Here is a 21,797-nt window from a genome sequence, read left to right on the forward strand (position 1 = left end):
GGTTCGCCATCCCGGCCCAATGGGGGCGGCGGGAAGCGGTGCGGGTGAGTGATGTGCTGGCCGCGGCTTCTCACCACCCCTATTGGCCCGGGACGGCGAACCGCGGCCAGTGGGGGCCGCAGTCGGCCAAACCTGCCGCGTCAGCAGGTAAATAAAACTGGCCCGGCCCACCAGGGTGCTTACCCAGGCGAGCTGCGTGCCGAAAGTTGCCGACCCCTGAACTAGATGTTTTTCCAGAACCGTGTACAAGCAATGGCTCTTTCCATTGCAGCTGTGAGGTCCTCTTTCGTACAGGTCTCCCCCAGGAGTAGGCAAATGAGCAGGTGCTCTGTCGTCTGCGCTTCACTGCACTCACGTGTGTAGTGGTTTTTTTTTTTAATTCAACAGTAACGTGGTCTGGGATACAATATGTACAAGTCAAGTTTAGTGATTTACACATATTGTATCCCAGACCACATTACTATTGAATTAAAAACAAAAAAAAAAGTAGCAGAGGGAGAGAGAAACAGTAAGGGCAAAGAAAGGCAAGATACTTATATCTTCAGCTGAAACATGAACTGAGATGAAGAGTTAAGACAGAAATCATGAAAGCTGTTCATGCCAACAGGAGCTGCTCTTGGATGAATGCTAGTGAGACTCTTCCTCCAAGAGGCAAAGATGCAGCCAGTGCTAGACAAGCAGAGAGAACAGGTAGGAGAATAAAATGTATTTAGGCAAGGTAAGCTGCAGTAAATCCATAGAAAGTTTTTGTTTTCAAAACCAAGAGCCTGTCTGAGCTGCCTTTACTCTGCAGAATTCCTGTTGGCGTCTAGTGGGAGGCCATCTGATCATGATGGCTCTGGTAGCTTCTTCCTTCCCCTTTTTCAGTTGTACTTTTAGTAACATAGGTATTCTAAATTCTGAAACCTTTGTTGCACAAAGAGAAAAGTCTATCACTGTATTCATGGAAATAATGGAGTCCATCTTTTTCCTTGAGCCTAAAAAATTATCCACTCCTGCCCTTTTGTATTTTTAACCTGCTGGACTCAAATTGCAAGAGACGTACTGCACGTGTGCCTCCTATGTGGAAAGTGAAAATCCTGGCTGCCTGTCTTACTGCAGCAAAGAAATGAAGGGTTGGATCCTGTCTGTGCCCACATTCAGGGTGGGGACTGATTATCCTATAGCATGTCACCTATAGAGCGGGTTGGCTGGTGAATATTTTATGCAGAAAAGATACTCCCCAAAACTATGTGTGTGGAAGATATTAACTCTTGAATTGGGGGTGTGTGTGGGGGGGTTAGGCATGCTGCCATTGTCATTGAGGTACAACATTGAAAGCAGGAGCAGAGATATGAGGGAAATCATGCAAAGGGTGATTATTTTGCCATCTGCCTTTCTATATCCCGCTAAGTTAAAAGGTGAAGGAAAAGATATTGGACACCAGGAACAGAATATCAAGGTTGTAGTTCCATCTGCAAGTGGCATAGCTGGGGAATGGGGAAAACTGATTTTTATCAGGATTTATTTAATTTGGAAACATAGGAGCTGCCCTTTTGGATCAGACTGATGTCCTGTCTAGTCTTATAGCCTGTGTGTGGCCATATAAATTCATCAGAGGGGGACACAAGAAACCCTATGGTGAAAAGTATGGAGTAACTTGTCTGTAGGAGAAACTTCTTCCTGATTCCTGGCAGTTAATGGTTGGCTTTCTAACGCCATGAAACTTGTAGATGTATATGCTTCTCAATTTTATCCTGTTGTTTGCAGTGTTGCCTGGATCTTCTTTTGGAGTGGTTACAGTTAATTTAGAACCCATTATTATGTATATGAGTACTTTATCTTCATTGAATCTCATTTGTCAGTGTTGTACATTTACCTAGCATTGGTCGGTTGTTTTGTAATTCCTTAGTCTTCTCCTGTCTTGAATAACCAAAATGATGTTGTCATCCCAAAACTTTGCCATTTTATTCTATACCCCTTTTTGGCGACTTGGTAGGCTCTGTATGGTTACGGCTGTAACTCAGTTTTTATTGCAAGCCTGGTTTTTGGCTTCTGAACTAAAATTTCACACTAAGTATTGCCTTTAGAAGTAATATGTGAGGTCTGTGCGTAAGTTAGAATTCATTCCTCTACATCTGAAGTGGACAATGGATTCCTGATTTGTCACTTTAAAAGTAGAGGTACTTACCGGAGTTCAAAAAGTTCTTCTTTTTGTCACTTTGTACTAAAAAAGAAAGGAGAGGAAAGAAAAATATTGGCCTGCCCTTTTGGACTAATCTAATCTAGTTGATATTTAATGCACAGGACCAAAGTTTAAAGTAAGTCCTATTATCTAAAGTTAACATTTTAAATAGTAATGGGAGAATGGATTGGCTTGCTTTCAGATGTTTGATTCATTTAATAAAATTGAACTTAATTTTTAAATTCTTGTCTTAAATTTTTTTACAGAACTGTAATGTTTGTCAGTTGCTTAAATCTTTGATCTGAAATTCCTAGCTTTCAAGTATTTTGATAAGCCAGAATTTTTGCAATACCATTAACATATTATAGTTACTTCCAGCTTAACAAGGTGATACCCACTATTAGCCTCCTTCACAATTTAGTCCTATGCTTTGTTTTCTTAGAATCATAGACTTTAAGGTCAGAAGGGACCATTATGATCATCTAGTCTGGCCTCCTGCACAACGCAGGCCACAGAATCTCACCCACTCCTGTACCAAACCTATGTCTGAGCCATTGAAGTCCTCAAATCATGGTTTAAAGACTTCAAGGTGCAGAGAATCTTCCAGCAAGTGACCCATGCCCCATGCTGCAGAGGAAGGCGAAAACCCCCCAGGGCCTCTGCCAATCTGCCCTGGAGGAAAATTCCTTCCTGACCCCAAATATGGCGATCAGCTAAACCCTGAACATGTGGGCAAGACTCACCAGCTAGGCACCCAGGGAAGAATTCTCTGTAATAACTCAGATTCCATCCCATCACAGGCCATTGGACATATTTACTGCTAATAGTCAGACCAATTAATTGCCAAAATTAGGCTATCCCATCATACCATCCCCTCCATAAACTTATCAAGCTTAGTCTTGAAGCCAGATATGTCTTTTGCCCCCACTGCTCCCCTTGGAAGGCTGTTCCAGAACTTCCCTCCTCTGATGGTTAGAAACCTTTGTCTAATTTCAAGTCTAAACTTCCTGATGGCCAGTTTATATCCATTTGTTCTTGTGTCCACATTGGTACTGAACTTAAATAATTCCTCTCCCTTGACCAGTTTCTGAGCCATAATAAAGTTTTACCTCTTGCCCTGTGCTTGCTTTGTTTTTCATATCAAAGTGTTTATGGAAAAACAAAAAATATTTATCATTTTTTCCCTATTCTAATAGCTTTTGAGGCACTATGTTCATATACAGAAGCCATGTTTGCCCCTTTTGTATTGTGTGAACATGTTTGTTTTATTGCTCTGTTTTTAGTTGTTTCAACCAGTTTTTCTGGTACTAAGTTAAGGTTCTCTGGGCAGTGAATCCCAGGATGTCCGCCCCTTAGTTCTCTTTTAAAGATAACTAAGTTTTTTCTCTCCAGGGTAGTAGCTGATTTTTGTCATATACTTTCGTTAGCAGCCATGCTGTTCCTTCATGTTGAATGTTGTTGATATCAACTTACACTTAGAATATATTTGCAAACAAAAGGTCTAAATGTTTTTTTAAAATAAAAGGTCAGGACGCAACCAGAACTTTCATGTATACCAATTCCAGAGAACACTAAAAGAATTCAGAGTGGTAGCCGAGCTAGTCTGTATCAGACTAAAAGAATTCTCAGGGATTCAAAAACATGCACCTTTAAAAATAACTCTGCCAACCTTTCAAATAAAATACTCAAAGGGTCCATTCTTTATTGAAGATGACTGGATAAAATAATTAGAGTTTCTAGGCCAGGTGTAGTTGAGATTATTTTTTTAAAAAGGTAGGACAGCTTTACAAAGGTAAAATTGATTTTTTTTTTTTTTTTTTTTTTTTTAAAGTGGCATATGTTACAAGTGCCATTTAAGAACCACGCTTGGTCAAAATTCAGGTTTTGTATTAAAAGAACCAACGAAGCAAAATTAGGTTTAACAAAAAAAATTATATTGCTTATTTTGTGTGGTTTTGTTATTCAAACATTCCGCTCTGGTATTTAAAGTATTACGATATTGTGTTTGAACTTGAAAACAAGACTGACTAAATAAAGAGACTGACCCGTCTAGTTTCATTGTCCAGGGTGGTGGTGGTGATAAAATCCAAACATTTAAAACTGGAGATATTTGCTGAAGTTTTTATACTCTTTCATCAACATGGTAAACTACCGTTAGTGTTTTTAAAAAAGAGTTGCTTTCTCTCAGAAAGCTACCTATAATTTTTGCCATGTGTGCTGTGTGTATTATATCACAGTAACAATACACTACAGAACTAGTTAGAATATGTACGCAGTCCCCTTTAAGGTAAAATAAATAATCAGTTGTCACACTCCTGGTAAATATTGGTAAGCAACTTCTTTTCTTTGCCTGTTGTTAGAAGTAACTGCTGTAAACTATTGCTGACTTTTCCCCCCCAGTTCCATAAATACAGTGAAAACTAACTTGGTGACTGTTTTCTGTTCCCTTTTTTGAGACATACTTATTGGGGAGCTGAATTTTGTAGTGAAATGTCACGTGTTTCTGCCTTTCAAACTACTAACATTTCTGTGCATCCAAATACACCATTCAGGTGTTTGTTTAAATTTGATTTTGGGGAGGGGGGAGGGCAGTTTTCTATGTAATACTTTTTTATTCATGTAGTTTTAAATGTAAAATGCCTCTAGGTTGCCCTATTGTGTTGATGTGGGGGCAGTTCATTCATATGTAACACTACAGTCACTGAGTACTGGAAGTAATATAAATCTTATTTAAAATTATTAAATACCACATGGTGTTGTTTTATTTTTACACACATACCCACACACACACACCCACACACCCTTCCTTAAGTGGTGGTTATGTCCTGTCATGTAGATTACCATGGTTAGGCAGTGATCTCGAGATCACTGATTTCTTGAGGTACAAGCTTGGGTAGAAGGTGTCAGGCACAGAGCAGACTGCAATTCCCACCTCGCGGGAGGCATGTTAAGGTTAAGGGCACGATGAGTCAAATTGCCTGAAAGGTACCAGGCACGATGAGTCAAATTGCCTGAAAGGTACCAGGCAGGGTTACCAGTTTGTTCTTTAAAAAGTATCTTTCAATTTTTACTTCATGTTCAGTGGCAACAGCTTTTATTTGGATTTACCCAAAGTTGCACCAGTTTTTAATGGAGAATTTTAAATTTTAGTTAGCAGTCTGGCCTTTATAATTTATAATACCACAAAAAAAGTGGAGGCTAAAATCTGGGTCAATGATGCACTGCAAACACTTAAAATTAGGTGGTTTGTTCAAATTTGTTTTACTATCTGAGAGAGTAAATCCATGTAATATTTGTTTAGTTGGGAAGTTCAGTTTAAAAGGTAGTTTTTGAGAAACTTAAACTCACTGGAAGCTAGTTGTCAATCATAATTTGCACAGCCAATTTGACTTATATAGAAGCACCCAGGCACGTGAAAGGAATACAAATCTCTCTTTGAAGTCATCAAATAGACACTCCACTCCTTTGTACTATGAGAGGGACTGATGAGAAATATGTGCATTATGTTATGCCTGATCGCAGATTGACTAGCATAGTCTGAAAAGAGGCTGTGGATGGTGAGAGCAAGATCAGCCTAATTGCTCTCCCTGCATCAGCAGCATCTATAGAGCATCCTGGGAATTGCTTGCCCTACGATCTGAGCAGCTGGTCACATGAGTCTGAATTTTCAGTTCAGTTCATTAGTCAGCCATTTTGGTCAACACCCTGCTTGCTGCGCACAACCAATCCTATTAGCACTCTGTGTCCTGGCTTCTCTGGGGGAGAAAGAGACTAGTAGTGATTCTAGCAATTCTATCTATTCCTATAGACTTATATTGTTTTGGTTTTTCTTTTCTTAGTTTTGGTAACTAGCAAAGGAAGCTTTTTCTTTTATGCAGTGACCAGGTTTTCTGTGGTTGCTTAGGATTAATAGCATCTAGCACAGCTGAGGAAAAAGATAGTTGGGGAAGAGAAAGGAGGAGGAAACTGAAGAGGAGCATCATTTATACCTTGCTGTATATATGAAAAATATTTTGCAGTTTGTGTGATTTGAGCATATTTGTTCCTACACAGCAAGGTATTTCTTATTATCTTCCTCAGAAGGTTTTTCCTTTTAGTTCTTTTTTGTTGTGCCAGCTGAGTCATCATGTCTGCCTTGACGCCTCAAAGCGATATGCCAACCCCCACTACAGACAAGATCACGCAGGCTGCCATGGAGACCATCTATCTTTGCAAATTCCGAGTGTCAATGGATGGAGAATGGCTCTGCCTGCGCGAGCTGGATGACATCTCACTTACCCCCGACCCAGAACCTACCCATGAAGGTATGGTCCAATTCTCTAACTTGGGAGCCCTGCAGCCATCTCATTGTTACAACTACAGTGTGTGTGTGTGTGGGGAGGGGCTTCACCATTCAAGGGCTTACATAATCTGGAAAACATGACCAAAATTGTATATGCCTTAGCCAAATTTTTTTTATATATAATATAAAATAAATTCTGACACGATTCTGAAGTATCTTTTAAAATCAGACTTCTTTCTAGAGGGTCATTGTTGTGTTGGGTTTTTTTTATTGTTGTTTTATTTAGAAGCCCAAAGTTGCATTATAAGAGATGAGGTTCTGTATTGTCATATCTGCACATGAAAGAAAATAACCTGAGTATTTTTGTTAGATGCATTTTATCTTGATGTCCGTATTTAAACATTGGTTATTAAGAAATGTGCAGCTGTCTTGTAAACAGGCAGCATTCAAAAATAGAGCACATCAACAACATTCTGATGAATATGTGATATGAGGAGAATTTTGACAAGCCCCAAGGAATTGTGCAATTATATCTCATATCATGTGATGATACTATCAGGAATCTTGTGCCATTATTTAAGATGGCTTTGAAGCCTGCAATATGGATCCATAAAACACATTTCTGTCTTTAATTTTCTAAGGGAACTAATGATTATTTGTGATCTGGCTGTGATGAAAGCAATTTAATGTACAGGACAAGTACAGTGAAGTTGAGAAATAGAACCAACGTAAAGCTTTGCAAGAATACAAAACAAAACCCCCATACAGTCTCTTCCAAAAAATAATGGTCAATAATGCGTGGAAGCATTTTACTTTGTTTACTTGTGATCCAGTAATCACTTAGTACTGAATCCTATCAAGTGCTGAATTCCTATTGAAATGACTGACACCAATTGGCGTATACCTTTCAGTATTAGGCTCCTTATTCAGTAACTATCATGATGTAAATCCATGCCACGCCACTTGACATTGCCATTGTCAAATAGTAACATCTTATTTTGATATTTTGCTAGATGGGATTTCTTTTGTATGGAATTGCTCTTGAAATTAAATAAGATTCTCCCTGGTTAAAAAATAATAATTTAAACTTCACCTGTCAAACGATTTCAGGGATAGAAATCCATTAGCTCAGATTTATTCACAAAGACAAAGTAATTCAGACTGACAGTAGCAAAAGGCTTCAAAATAAGAGGCTGAAACTCCATCTTAAGTGTGTCCCATTGTGGTTAGGTGCTGCAGCACGCACGTTTGAGATTCCTACAGTATCTGAAGTAACACAAACAACGGGAGATGTAAGGATGAACAGATGTACTTGACTTCGAATTTCCTTACTGTTGTTTCTCTGTATGTCAGCCTTAACCTGACTCTAATGTTCTTTGAATTTTTCATTTTTCTCTTACGGTATTTGCTTTTCATAGACCGTTCTTTGGAGTAGTGTGGGTTGGTGTGATAAAATATAGCTACCCTTTTGAGCTGTTACAGTACATTATCTTAATGCTGTTTTGGGAAACTTGGGGTATTTCTAATAGTGCAGATGGGAAAACAGGAGATTATTGTGGCTTTGGAAAACCTATTCAATCAGATCTTGATTCTGTAAACTATGGATTGTTTAGCTCCAGGTCCCACTGCATATAAACCCCAAAGTTAATGATGGAGTAAAATTTTACTTATTTCAGTTTTGGCCCTCTTCTGCTTAACAAATTTCATATTGACTCAATAGTACTATTCACAGAAGATGTTGAAAATATATCCTACTTATCTAATATGATTGTGTACCAATTCAAACCATGTAAATACCTCTAAAGACAACTTTAAGCATTAATACTAAAAGAAAAATTGTCTACCAAAGTAATTACTTTGCATGCACAGTAAGTAATCTAGTTTCTAGATCTAGTTGTTATGAAAGCTATCTTTTAAATATCAGAAGCTATTAAAAATATTGTGTGGAACATTCCAGACACATTCGATTTTAAAAAATCCTTTTTGAGATATGAATTAATATATAATAAAATTGGCATTATATAGATGTTTATTTTTCTATAATTTAAAAAGGCTAGTTTATTTGTTGGGGGATGGACACTTTGTGTCTGAGCTATCATGCCTTACTACAAATAAAGGTCGGTAGTAAATCCCACCCTGGTCCAAATACTTTAGGCTTGGCACCCTAGAACCAGGGATGGGCTTCTGTCCTGGCACCAGACTGCTTCCCTTCATTGGCTCCCTCTTATCTATTGCATCAAACATAAGCTACTTGTCTTCACTTACAAGGCCCTTCGCACCCTGTCCCGACCCTGCCCATTATCTCTCCCTTACTACTGAAAGGTTGACCTCCGCCTCCCAAGGATGCCAGCCTCCCTCGCTCACTTGTTAAATATTCAAACAAGCACCTTTGTGGTTTTTCCATGCTGCCCCTCACACTTGGGAGGAGCTCCCCATAAACATCCACAAACTACCTCATTATCCTCTGTCAAGGCTAATCCCCACTCTGTCACTTTGAATAGAGAAGGTGGGGGCCCACAAGGATTCTAAAAATTAATACTTGCCACTCCAGGCTTGTATTAAACTCCTAAGGTTACAGCTTTTCTCTGACCTTGGCTTGGTAAACGCTGCCACCACCCAAATGCAAAAATAACCTCTTGGACTCAGGAAGGAACATTTGGGAGTTCCTCCCTGTGGGATACCCTCGAGCCCTTTCAACCCTCCCCACTTCATACCCCTCTCCGTCCCCCGGACAGGAAAGAGCTGAGAAAGAAAACAAAGGAAATTAGCTGTGCTACCAGCTAATCAAACAACATGCACAAACCTCTTAGGACACCAAAAATCCAATCCTGTTCTTAAAAAAGGTAAATTTTATTAAAAACAAGAAGGAAAAAAATACAAGAACTTAGGCTTGTGCTAGATTTTAAAAGAGCAATTCCAAAAATTAAGCACCCAAACTAGTTTTCTTGGGGGCTCAGTTTAAAGGTTACAAGCAAACAAAAGCATCGGGGTTAGCACAGAGGAGTTCCACAAACCTGGGGGACTTTTTAACCCTTTACAAGTAAAGCAAGAAGAGAACAGCTACCAAGAGGGCTTTTACAGCTAGCTGGCTGGTTGGGTCCCCATTAAAGGGAGATACCCTCCACTTCATTTATCACATCATCCTTCAAATCCCTCCTTTAAATTTTCCTTTGCTGTGATGCAACAAATAACTTGACAATGGCTAGGTGGCTGGTGTGCTGAAACCACAGTGACCAATAGTGTCTCTGTTTCCTGTACCTGGACCCATTGGAATCATCTGTTGTCTCTTGTCTTCTACTTAGTCCCTGTCCCAAAGAGTTTAAAGTCTTTTTGTTCTGTTTCTACAGTGCCTAGCAGAATGCGGTCCTAGTCCATGACTGGGGCTCATAGGTACTCAGATAACATAAGAAGTAAGTTCCTCCCCCACATTGATGGTGTCCACATGTCACAGATGACGACAAACTAGTGGGAATGGAAATAAGAAACAGGAAGGAGTGTTGTGCTTGCTTATAAAGAAAGAGAAGCTAGGGAACGAAAAGTATTAATTTTCAATTAAAGAGTAAAAAAAGGACAATAAATGAAAGGAGGATGGAGAAATAGAGAGAATGACGGACACAGTAAAAGGAAGACTCAATGAAGAGAGCTTTTTGTTTAGTCAGTTTTGATTTATTATTTATGTAGACTATACCATATATGTTATTGCCCTTATTTAACTTCCTGTGAGGCTCTGCTGCAGGACCACATTGGAGGCTTTAGTGGTTTCCAGATTCTCCCCTCTTGGGCTCCCAATTTTCTCAGTAGGTGGGTCCTAGAGCATTTTAATTTTCAAACTTACCTCTGTGTGACTGGCTACAATATGATTTAAATTCTTTTTAGAAAATTCCTGCTTTCTTTTAATTATTATGAAGCTGAGAGATCAGGATTTCTGGTAAACCAGCAAGTTACAAAAATATTACGTCCATTTTTTTTTTCAGTGGTCCAGAGAAGGAATGTAAGTTCATTTTGTTGTTGTCATTTTCTGTTGACTCCTTACTGCAAGTTTAATTAGAAAATGTGCATTAACATAAAGCAGGCAACTGAAGAAAGTTATCAGTTATTCTGATTTTGTATGTCCCACCAAAACATTGCATATTGATAATTTCAGTCAGACAAATATTAGAAGAAGAGTTTAAAAGCAACCCTAAATATCATGTGAATACACACGATGTTAAGACTTTTTTGGCTAGATGGAGAATGTGTGTAAAACTGGAATCTTTGTGGATGTAATACTAATTTCTCAAACAGAATGAGACTCAGCACACTGGGTGCTCACTATTTATGAAGAGAGGCCTTCTGTCATTCCTCTGTTCAGGAGCTGCTGAATTACATTAGAATTCCCTTAAGAAACCTAGTTTCAAATTGATTTTGTGGTTTTGAGGTGGAGGGGCAAGAAAGGAGCTAATATTTCAGTAATATAAGGATATCGTGGTAATTCAGTAGCTTCAGCCAAACCATTGCTCAGGCATTGATATTTAAAAAACAACAAAAACCCCTAAACAAAACCACCCTTTCATGCAGTCGTATTAGTTTCTATAATAACCAAGGGCCTATTTCTGCTCCCACTTAAGAAAAAGGCAAAACCGTGTTGGGCAGATTCTGATCTCAGTTACCTGAGTATAAATCTGGAGTAACTCCATTTGCTTCAATAGAATTACTCTGGATTTTGCTGGTGTAACTGAGAGCAGAATCTGTCCCATAGACTTAAACGAGAGTAGGATCATGCTCCAGGTTAGAATTAGCACAACTCTTCAGCCTCTAGAAGTAATTTCTGTCTTAAACATTGTATGCAACTAAAACAAAACAAAATCCCCCCACGGACCCTCAAAAGAACAAAATTATAAATAAAAACATTTAATTTCCTGTTTTTTTCCAATTCCTGGAGTTATTGGTGGTGATGAACTTGGTGATCTCGAAAGGCCGTAATTTTATCTAGATGCAAAGAATAAAATTAGATTTAGCCGTTGTCGTTTTTTATTTTGGCAGAACAGTGGTAGGTCACTGAAAAATTGGAACATAGTTTTTGTTAAGCAAAAAAACCACAAAATCAGGGCCAGCTCCAGGGTTTTTGCCGCCCCAAGCGGCGGGGGAAAAAAAAATAAAAAAGCCGCCATCGGCGGCAGCTCCACCGTGTTGCTTTCTTCTTCGGCGGCAATTCGGGGGCAGATCCTTCCCTCCGAGAGGGACCGAGGGACCCGCCGAAGAGCCTGACGTGCCGCCCCAAGCACCTGCTTGCTCAGCTGGTGCCTGGAGCCGGCCCTGCACAAAATAATGAGAGATGCTGCTAGAGGTTTTTTGTTCTTTTGTTCTTTTTTTTAATACAGTCAACCTTTTTATGGATTAAAAAGTAGAAATCACTTGATTTTTAATGACTAAATTAAAAACGTGCATGTGAACAGATAGTATTCAAATGGAATTGAGAGTTGATCTTTTGTGGACAACTGCAAAGTGTAAAATAGTCATGAATTTTCATAAGGATAGCTGAAGATGAGTGCATCTAAGGTGGAGTGAAAGTTCTGTTGAGTTTCTCCCCTCTCCCTTGAAAGACATGGCTTCACTTTAGCCAGAGATTCACATTAGGTTAATAATTTTAGTACTTATGGGATCAGTTTGTAATTGAGAGCATGAGCAGTATGCATCACAGCTGCCTTATATGAGACTTATTTGATATGAGGAAGAATTTATTGTATCAAATACACTACTTCACTTATCTTTAAAACGCTATATTTAGAAAGCTGAATTATAGTGACTCAATTACATGGTAAAAGGGTACATCTTTCATGTTAATCCAATTTTTGGCAGTTTAACATCAAATTGGGTTGAATCTTTTTCTTGCTTTTGACCAGGAGTTTTTAAAGTTTTTATTAATGCATTTTTATATGAAGAAGAATTTATATAGATACTTAAAAAATAAATGCTTTATTTAAACGTTGCCCATATATTATTACTCCATCAACATAGCTCAATACATGGTGCACTATCTTTTTAAACTGAAAATTGTTTTTCTGTAGTTTCTTTACTGGTGTTCTTCCATCTTTTTAAATTCAAAATAAAACAGTATCTATTACTTATTTTATCATTAGAGACAAATCAAATCCTTCCCAAGTAGCAGCATAAACATTTTTGGGGGGAGGGGGGAGAAGTGACATACATTAAGACCTGAGTTACATGTTTGGGGCCTACATATGTTAACATGCTTGTAGAGAGAAACAATTGTAAAACTCACTTTGACTTCAGCTTTCCTCCTGTAATGAGGACTGGGGCAATACAGGGTGAGGGGACAACTTATTTGGAGAGGAAGAGTGAGGATTAAATTGCATAATGGATTAGGACTTTGTAAGGCACTCTATTATGGTGATGAGTGCAGTTTAAACTCTTGGTTGAAACAATAGGAGGCAGCTTTTGTATTCTTGAAAGAAAATGGGTTGCCTTTTTGCAAGATAAAAATCATAGAATCATAGAATATCAGGGTTGGGAGGGACCTCAAGAGGTCATCTAGTCCAACCCCCTGCTCAAAGCAGGACCAATTCCCAACTAAATCATCCCAGCCAGGGTTTTGTCAAGCTGGACCTTAAAAACCTCCAAGGAAGGAGACTCCACCACCTCCCTAGGTAACGCATTTCAGTGTTTCACCACCCTCCTAGTGAAATAGTGTTTCCTAATATCCAACCTAAACCTCCCCCACTGCAACTTGAGACCATTGCTCCTTGTTCTGTCATCTGCCACCACTGAGAACAGCCGAGCTCCATCCTCTTTGGAACCCCCCTTCAGGTAGTTTCAGGTGTTGCACCTGTGCACATTGGAGTTCCCAAATTATATAATAATTTTACAATAATCTTACTGGGCCTGATCTTGGAACAAAAACCTGTTAATCCTCAAGTTACAATTATATTTACCCAACTTTGGGTCAGGCTACAACCTCTGCAGGATTTTTCTGTTTAAAATGCCTTCTGAAGAATCTCTTAAAGAATATTTGCACTTATAGGGCAATTCCCATTCAAGGACTGTGACGTTCTTTACAGACACCAATGTATCAAGCCTCCAACACCCTTTTAAAGTAGGGAGGTACCTTTATATCGATTGGAGACCTGGGTGAATTGTGGGATAGAGGTTAAATGACTTGCCTAAGATCATGCAGGGAGTCATTGGTAAAGATAGGAATAGAACAGAAGCCCAGTTGTACCATTACTTGCCCATAGTGGACTTCTATGAAGTGGGTTCTAGCCCACGAGAGCTTATGCCACAAGTACTCCTCGTCCTTTTTGTTAGGACAAAAAAGGGGGTTAGTGGATTTTAGATTGGATTTATGGCTTATTACAATAATGTCTTTATTAAGACCATGCTTTTTAGTGTTTAGCAAAGTTGTGAATTTAAGCTCCCAGGCTCGTCTTTTGAAAATGTTGTGCATTTTGAGGATGAAGACTGATAGGTCAGAGATAGAGTGATCACTTTGTGAAAAGTGTTCACCCACAGGTGATACTGTGTTTTTGTCTATCATAATTTTCCTGTGTGAGTTCATTCGAGAGTGTAATGATTGTCTGGGTTCATCCATATAGTAGTTGTTGGGGCATTTACTGCACTGGCTAAAGTACACCACATGTTGTGATAGACATGTTAGGACCCATGGATCTTGAAAGGTATGTTGTGGTGGACGTTGATTGTTCTAGCAGTGGAGATACGTCTGCAGGTTTTGCATCTGTTGTTGTGGCAGAGTCTGATGCCACTTTCCACATGTAGTGTCTCCTGGTCTGTGGGGAACTTGTTTCTGATGATGAGATTGGAGAGTCGTTGGAAGGCCAGAAGAGGGGGTTCAGGAAAGAATTATTTCAGGATGGGTTCCCCATCAAATGTGGGTTGTAGTTGTTTGGTAGCCCAAAAGTGTTCCAGTGTGGGGGTGGTAGGTTATAACTAGGGATGTGTGGTCAGAGGAGGTTTTATTTCTGTATTGAAGCAGATTCTCTCAGGATATTTGGGTTGCCTGTTCCATGATGCAGTCTACTACTCTGGAGCGTCCTTGTTTGGTGAAGGCAGCGTTAAGGTGTGTATCCCAGACATTGTCCTCGGACCTTATTGTGTGGCATCTGAGCGCCTGGTTGTAGATAACCAATTTCTTGGTGCATTTGGGATGGTTCCTGGATCTGTGAAGATAGGTGTGGTGATCTGTGGGTTTCTTGTATATAGTTGTCTGAAGGGTTCCATTGCTGAAGCTGATCGTATTGTCCAGGAAGTCGATGCTAGTGTGGGAGTGTTCCAGAGAGAGTTTAATGGACAGTGGTGGTGGTTGAAGTTGTAGTGGAAATCTATGAAGGAGTTTGTCATCTGTCTAGAGGATGAAAATAATATCAATGTATCTCAGGTATATCACTGGTTTCATGGTGCATTTGTCCAGACATTCTTCTGCTAGGTGGCCTGTGAAGAGGCTGGCATATTGAGGAGGAGCTATCCTCATATCCGTGGGTGTTCCCATGGTTTGGACAAAATGTTTGTTGAGTGTAAAATTGTTGTGGGTGAGGATGAAATGGATGAGTTGATATTTGGGGTGAATATCTGAGTGTTGTTCATTGTCCTGTAAATATTGGAGTCAAGCAGCTATGCTATCGTGAATGATGTTAGAGTATAGGCAAGTGACCTCCTTGATGGCAAGGATGGTGTTCTGAGGGAGGCTGTTAATGTTGCAGAGTTTATGGAGGAAGTCGGTTGTGTCCTGGAGTAAGCTGGCCCTTTGTGTGGTCTGTGGTTTGAGGATGGTTTCCATAAGACGTGATAGTGCTTCAGGAAGAATGCTGTGGCCAGATATGAAGTGTCTGCCTGGGTTCCCTTGTTTTGTGTATCTTGGGAAGCACATGGAAGGTCCCTGCGATGGGTTCATGGGGGATGAGTTTGTAGAGTTTCTCTTGGAAGCTCTACAAACTAGAATGTGAAGCAAGGAAGATGGTTTCAGAAGTCTCTGGAGAAAATGGTGCAACGGCTAGGAAAGCAAAAATGGTTCTTTCAGAATGGCCTGAGGAATAAGAAAAAGATGCCCGTGTTGCTGTGGTAGGAGGAAACCTCTGATAAGATTAACTCATGTCTGTGGAGGCCAGATTACACCAAGATCAAATAATGTCAGCAAAAATGTAGCCACAGTGCTACAATGGGAACTGTAAGTTCCCAGATCCAGGGGTTTGGCTGTGACAGATGTCTTGTTTCCTTTCGTATGTTCCTACTTTTAAAATTTAGTTTAGTATTTCAGTTATTAGCTTGGTTGATGCAGTGATGTTTGCTTGGAAGGAGTTTTTGTAATTGACACTTTGAGGCCAACTTTATGATCTTTAAGGCATTTTTCCTTTTTGCCCTTAATATACGTGCAGGAAAGCTTTGATTTTTTTTTGTTTGTTTGTGAAATTCTCAGTTTTGTTTATACAGTCTACCCTTTTTAGCCTGTTATGACATTTTTACTAGTGTTGTTGATTATGTAATTTTCCCCACTCTGTTTCCAGTCTTTTCCTTTTGTTTTTTATAATTCCTTGCTGTGAAAATGTAACAAACAATTCACAGTTTATGATACGCACAGATGTTGAGTGGACAAATGTGAAATATTCATAGACAAATGCAAAGCAATTCAGACTTTCTTCATTTGTTATTGCAAACAGGATAATTAGACCCATTTCTGAGAAAATTGCTCAGGGTTAGTATCTGAGATTATTTTTTTAAGTGGAGAAGGGACCCATTTGAGACATAAGATACGGTTACCTAGATAACAGAAATTAAAAGTGGTTTCATATTTTAATACAAAAATTGGTATTTTTTCAGTATTGTGCATAAATTGAAATGAGGACAAGTTTCACTTGATGTTGTGAAAGAAAACTTTTTAATTTTGCATAACTCTAATGCTGAGTATTCTGTTAATTTACATATTTCCACTGTGCATATGGTTGCAAAAGGGAAAGAAAAGGAACTGAATAACACCAAATCTCTTGGATTTTTTTTCAAACCCTTTATTTTTCCAACCACTCTTAGTGTGAATTCTGGTTGAAATGCACCTAGACTTGTCTTCTCCAGCTTAGTGTGTAGATTCCCAGATAATTTTTGTCAGCAGTATTTCTTTAACCTTGTATACATTGATTATTGGCATTTTAAATTAATGTTTCCAGGTCAAGCATTTCATAGTAGGTAATAACAAGCTGGCTTAAAGGCCTTCAGATTAATTTTTGCTTAAATCCCGCAGCATGTTAATTTCATTTTCCAACATGATGGTGGGGTTTTGTTTTTGTTTGTCCTTTTTAAATATAGCATACCTTTCTGGTTCTCCTTAAGTGTTTATTAGGGTCATAATAGATATGTACAAAATATTTATTTCCATTTAAAGCATGTTCAGAGGAATGTGAATCTGACATAAAATTTTAAGGCTGTGTAACACTTTTTTGGTAAATTTCCATGAGGATTCCGATTCCACAAATGCCAGAGCATTGTACTAAATTGTGGCAAGCCATTCTCTTACATCCGCATAACACAACGTTAGAAAATACGATGGGCCTGGGCAGGTGAGCCACGGAAAATAGAAAGCAATAGCAAATCGTTGTGGAAGCCATAGAGCCCAATGCTCTAACATGTGGACTTAATACAACAGTGGAAGCCTGGCTAAAGGTCCTGTCACACTCTGTGCTGAGCCCTCTTGATATCTTTGAGTAGGAACTCAAGCAGAGACTGGTTATCCTGTGCCCTGCGTTAGTTTTTAAAAACTACAATTTTGAAGTCTGCTTGATTTGAAATATATACCATATATACTCGTTCATTAGCCCATTTGTTTATAAGATGACCCCTCAAGATGGTTAGGTAAAAATAACAAAAACTGTATGCCCTTTCATAAGCCGACCCTATATTTCAGGGGTTGGCAAACTTTGGTTCCTGGCCGTCAGGGTAACCGCTGGCTGGTTGGGACATTTTGTTTACTTGGCGTGTCTGCAGGCAAGGAGCCCCTCAGCTCCCATTGTCTGGGAACGGCGAACCGCGGCCACAGGGAGCTGAGGGACTTCATGCCTGCAGATGCTCCAGGTAAACAAAACGACAGTGTATTAGATATTCAATTCAATGACTCCATAGAGTTTAAAATAATCAAATTTTGGTGTAGACCCTTTTATAAGCTGACCCCCGCTCTTTGATGTGTCACTTTTTTACCAAAATTATTCGGCTTATGAATGAGTATATACGGTAGGTATTTGTGTGCGAGACAGTGCTATAGGATTTTACTCCGCTTTTTATGAGGGGTATATATGGGATATTTAAATGAAGAAACTTAAAGGAATACCTGTCCTGGGCTTTAGGCCCTGTTGCTGTCCATTTCCTCCCATCAGTCAGAAAAACATGTAATTCAAAGCAGATATTTCATTTAACTCTGGTTCTTCCCACTATGTCACAGGCCACAATCCCTCCCCCCCCCCCCCCCCATTTGTAGTTAAGTCCTTCGTGTGTGTGGGGTGGGGGGTTGAGGCTGTGCAGTGCTATGGAATCTCACTACTTTTCCCCCGTGTGGTCTTTTTGACCAGTTTGTCACAACTTACGTTGTCTCTTCACAGCACACAGGCCAAGGTAATGAGTGATGAGTTTGGGAAAGCTTTATGCTAAAGTGGATAGCCACAGTGGGCTGGGCCTGGGCACTGGCATTATAGTTTCCTGGACTTAAAATATTTTAAGGGGTTTCTATCTCAACCCAAGTCTGTCTTCATCATAATTTTGATTTTTAGAAAACTGTACACAGCTGTTATGTAATATTTCTCCTCACTAATTGCTTGTAAAAAATTGGTATGTTAGCAGTCAACAGAGCTGTTAGAAGCTTCTTGGACACTCAGTCTCTTTTGGGTTTTTTTAAATCTTATTTGCTTATAAAAATGCAGCTTTTTTAATGCCCTCGTATTTTCTGCTTTTTAAGAATTTTTGCTTAAGGCCTCGTCTCATACAGGAGAACATATGTATGTTCAAGTTCCATTATTAGCAGCATTACTTATTATGAGTTTCGGTATATGTGACCTTTTAAGTATTGTGTCTGCTTTAGAATCTTAAAGGAAAAAATTGCAAATTTGAATAATCACCCCCATAAAGGCAAGGGTGGGACAAAGGATTTTTTTAATGGAAATATATGCGGGCCCTTCAGGAGTAGCCACCATTTCATAAGGTTCTTTGTAGCAGAAACGAAATGGTGGCACAGAGGACAGCTGCCCCGTCATACACACTCATTCTCTCATTGCCTGTACATTGCCTTACTCATTCAATCAATGTTTATGAATACTTTTTAATCAAGGTCGGGTAGAATTTATCTAAAATCATCCTTATACACTGGACAAAACTGTCTTTACAAATTGTGTTAAGTAACTAAAAGAAAATTTTAAAAATGCAGAAGATTCTTTGACACTAGTGTGACGATATTGGGGGGAAAATATTTCTGATGAATGCAGTACTGTGTACTGCAAAGGAGCCACTTATTACTGATTAGTAGATGTATTAAATGTACACATATTGTCAGAGAGAATCGTTTGTGACTGGGGGTTGCTTCAGCTCATACAGCCTTTTAGTTTTCTAATTTTTTTTAAGCAGCATGCATGTGTGTTCTGTTACACAGTAACTTTAACCCCATACTTCTACTGTGTATTAAAATAGCAACACCTCTCTGATTAGGAAAATAGATGAAGATAGACTCACTTACAGATAATTTATTGTATTTATAACATATGTAAAATGTCACTGTATTTTTCTCCTTAAAACACAGGCAGCATTGATACTTAGTACATTAGATGGTTTTAATATGAATTTGTCCGTTAAGTTTTTTCTTCCTGCACTTTTCCAAAGAAAAGCTTCACAGTATGCTTATTTTTATCTAATATTAAAAATATGTAACATTAGACTTTTCAAGAATTTAATTTGAACGTTGAAACCTTTTCAGTTCAAGACTGGAAAAAAAAAGTCTTGATCTTTTTATACTCTGAATTGGGTTGATATACAGTAATTAAGACTTGGAACACTGATGATGATGATGGCAAAAGTAGAAATGCTGTTAAAGAGATTCCTTGAAGATGAAATACAGTCATTTAAAAAATGAATTTTAAGTATTTTCATTTACTACAGCTCTCCCCAGCATTCACAATTTTGAGTGTTTCCTGTCTCTTAAAAAGTTTCTGTTCCTTTTTGCTGTGTGAGAGACCCACACAAGTAGGGGAAAACTGATAACACGGAGTTAACATAGAAACTGATCATACACAAAGTGCTGTCAAGTGAACTAAGAAATAAACAGGAAACAAATAAAAAGACTTTGCTCTAAATTTGTTAAACTAATTTTGTGTGTTACTTGTAGTAAGATTTTAGACAAAAGTGTAACTTTGAAGTTGATTAAGTCACTTGCTCACTTACTCACATGCTCTTTCTCATGAATTTGGTTTTATGCAGCTAATAATGGTCCCTGTAGCCTCAGCTATCAGCTCAAATCTATGCAGCTCCTGTGCTGCTCCCTGGTCTGAAAGTGAATAGGACCGATGCCTATGGTGGTGTGTGAAAAAATTCCCTGGAAATCTCTGTTTTTATTTAAAACCCTAGCTCAGGGATGTCAAATATATGGCCTGTGGGCCAGATTTGGCCCATGTGATGCCCACCAAAAGGTTTCTTGCACCTTCCTTTGAAGTATCTGATACTGACTAACGTCATCACACAAAAAGCAACAGAGGGTCCTGTGGCACCTTTAAGACTAACAGAAGTATTGGGAGCATAAGCTTTTGTGGGTAAGAACCTCACTTCTTCTTGCATCTGAAGAAGTGAGGTTCTTACCCACGAAAGCTTATGTTAGTCTTAAAGGTGCCACAGGACCCTCTGTTGCTTTTTACAGATTGAGACTAACATGGCTACCCCTCTGATACTTGTCATCACACAGAATACTAGACTAATTTGGACTTTACTGATGTGACCTGATATCGTGATTCATATGTTAGAACCTATTGGCCTTCAGGGATATTTTTGTGCATTAACAGCTAAAGAACACGGTGGAAATGTCAGAAGGTCACTGCAGGAAGACACACTATAATATCTAACTTTTTAAAAAGTGATAAGAAATCAAATCTGTTGTTTGTGCAGTCATCAGCAGGCATGTAGACCAGACGATCATAATAGCAAAGCCTCGGATTTGGTGGAAAATACCTTATGATGTCGTAAGTTTTAGATGTGGGGGTCCATAGGAAGAGAGAGGATTGTGGTGGGGGAGGGGGAAGAAAGCAAATATAGAATTGGAGATTCACAAGTTTCTTGTACTATTCATTTGTTAGATGTGGGGGATGACAAAAATCAAAACATAGGAAAAGGAAAAAATGTATTATCAATCTGCTGATGCCTAGTGGACATTTTTCTTGGAAATTTTTAACATTGTGGGTTTTTTCCTCATTTATTCTTTATTACCATGAACATTTGCACAAAGAAGGAATGAATCTTTGTTTAATCATCTACTTCTGATGGTGATGTGTTTGTGACTCAAAACCAGTGGAATTCCTTTACATGTATGTAAATAAGGATTATGGAATTATTAGGGGCTGGGGCTGTTTTTTACCCATGCATGTAAATCCTATTAATTAACAAGAATTACTAGACCCTTTTATGATTTAAACTACAAAACTGTATCCAATAGATACTAGGCACTCTTATCGTAAATAATTTCATTATAGAAAGTGTTTCCCACAAATATTAAATTACTGAATGACACTAGCTTCAATACTTATAACGATTCTGTCCTATGAAAATGAAATGCAGTTTCACTCCATTACACTCAATATATGCAACAGATTTGCTTTAGAATAAGAAAAACTGGACATCTGGAAAATACAAGAATTCAGGTGTAAAACTAATTTCCAAAAAATGATTAGAATGAGCTGTTTAGTTTTAGAATATGAAGGTTGGTCAGTAAGAATATGTTATGGAAGACTTATCTTCTGCTCAATGATTTTTGGATCTCTATCACATTTTCACTTTATTTTATATGCAGGGTATCACTGTCTTTGCTATTCACAAATCAACACAGTTTCTTTGGAGGAGGAGGTTAGCTAGGGTTACCATATTTCAGCGAGCAAAAAAGAGGACGGGAGGAGCCCCGCCCTAGCCCCGCCCCTGCCCCTCCCACTTCCCGCCCCCCCTGACCTCCCAACCCTCCCCCCGTTCCTTGTCCCCTGACTACCCCCTCCTGGGACCCCTGCCCCTAACTGCCCCCCAGGACTATCTAAGCCTCCCTGCCTCTTGTCCCCTGACTGCCCCAACCTTTATCCACACCCCCACCCCCAGACAGACCCCTGGGACTCCCACGCCCCATCC

General features: G+C 39.0%; 1 protein-coding gene across 7 annotated transcripts in view; it reads left to right on the forward strand.

Moving 5' to 3' along the window:
- RUFY3 (RUN and FYVE domain containing 3) overlaps nucleotides 1-21,797 on the forward strand; it is an 83,397-nt gene that overhangs the window by 5,578 nt on the left and 56,022 nt on the right. For 2 of the 7 annotated variants that reach the window (XM_054029761.1, XM_054029765.1), the window contains exon 1: nucleotides 5,452-6,468. The exons of 3 other annotated variants lie outside the window; for them this stretch is intronic. In XM_054029761.1, coding sequence (XP_053885736.1) covers nucleotides 6,291-6,468 — 178 coding nt within the window. In that variant the 5' untranslated portion in view covers nucleotides 5,452-6,290. Of the gene's footprint in view, nucleotides 1-5,451; nucleotides 6,469-21,797 lie in introns of those variants that run through there. 2 more of the 7 variants (XM_054029762.1, XM_054029766.1) reach the window with 2 other exon arrangements.

Source organism: Malaclemys terrapin, chromosome 5 (genome assembly GCF_027887155.1).
Source record: "Malaclemys terrapin pileata isolate rMalTer1 chromosome 5, rMalTer1.hap1, whole genome shotgun sequence".
Classification (NCBI taxonomy): Eukaryota; Metazoa; Chordata; order Testudines; family Emydidae; genus Malaclemys; species Malaclemys terrapin.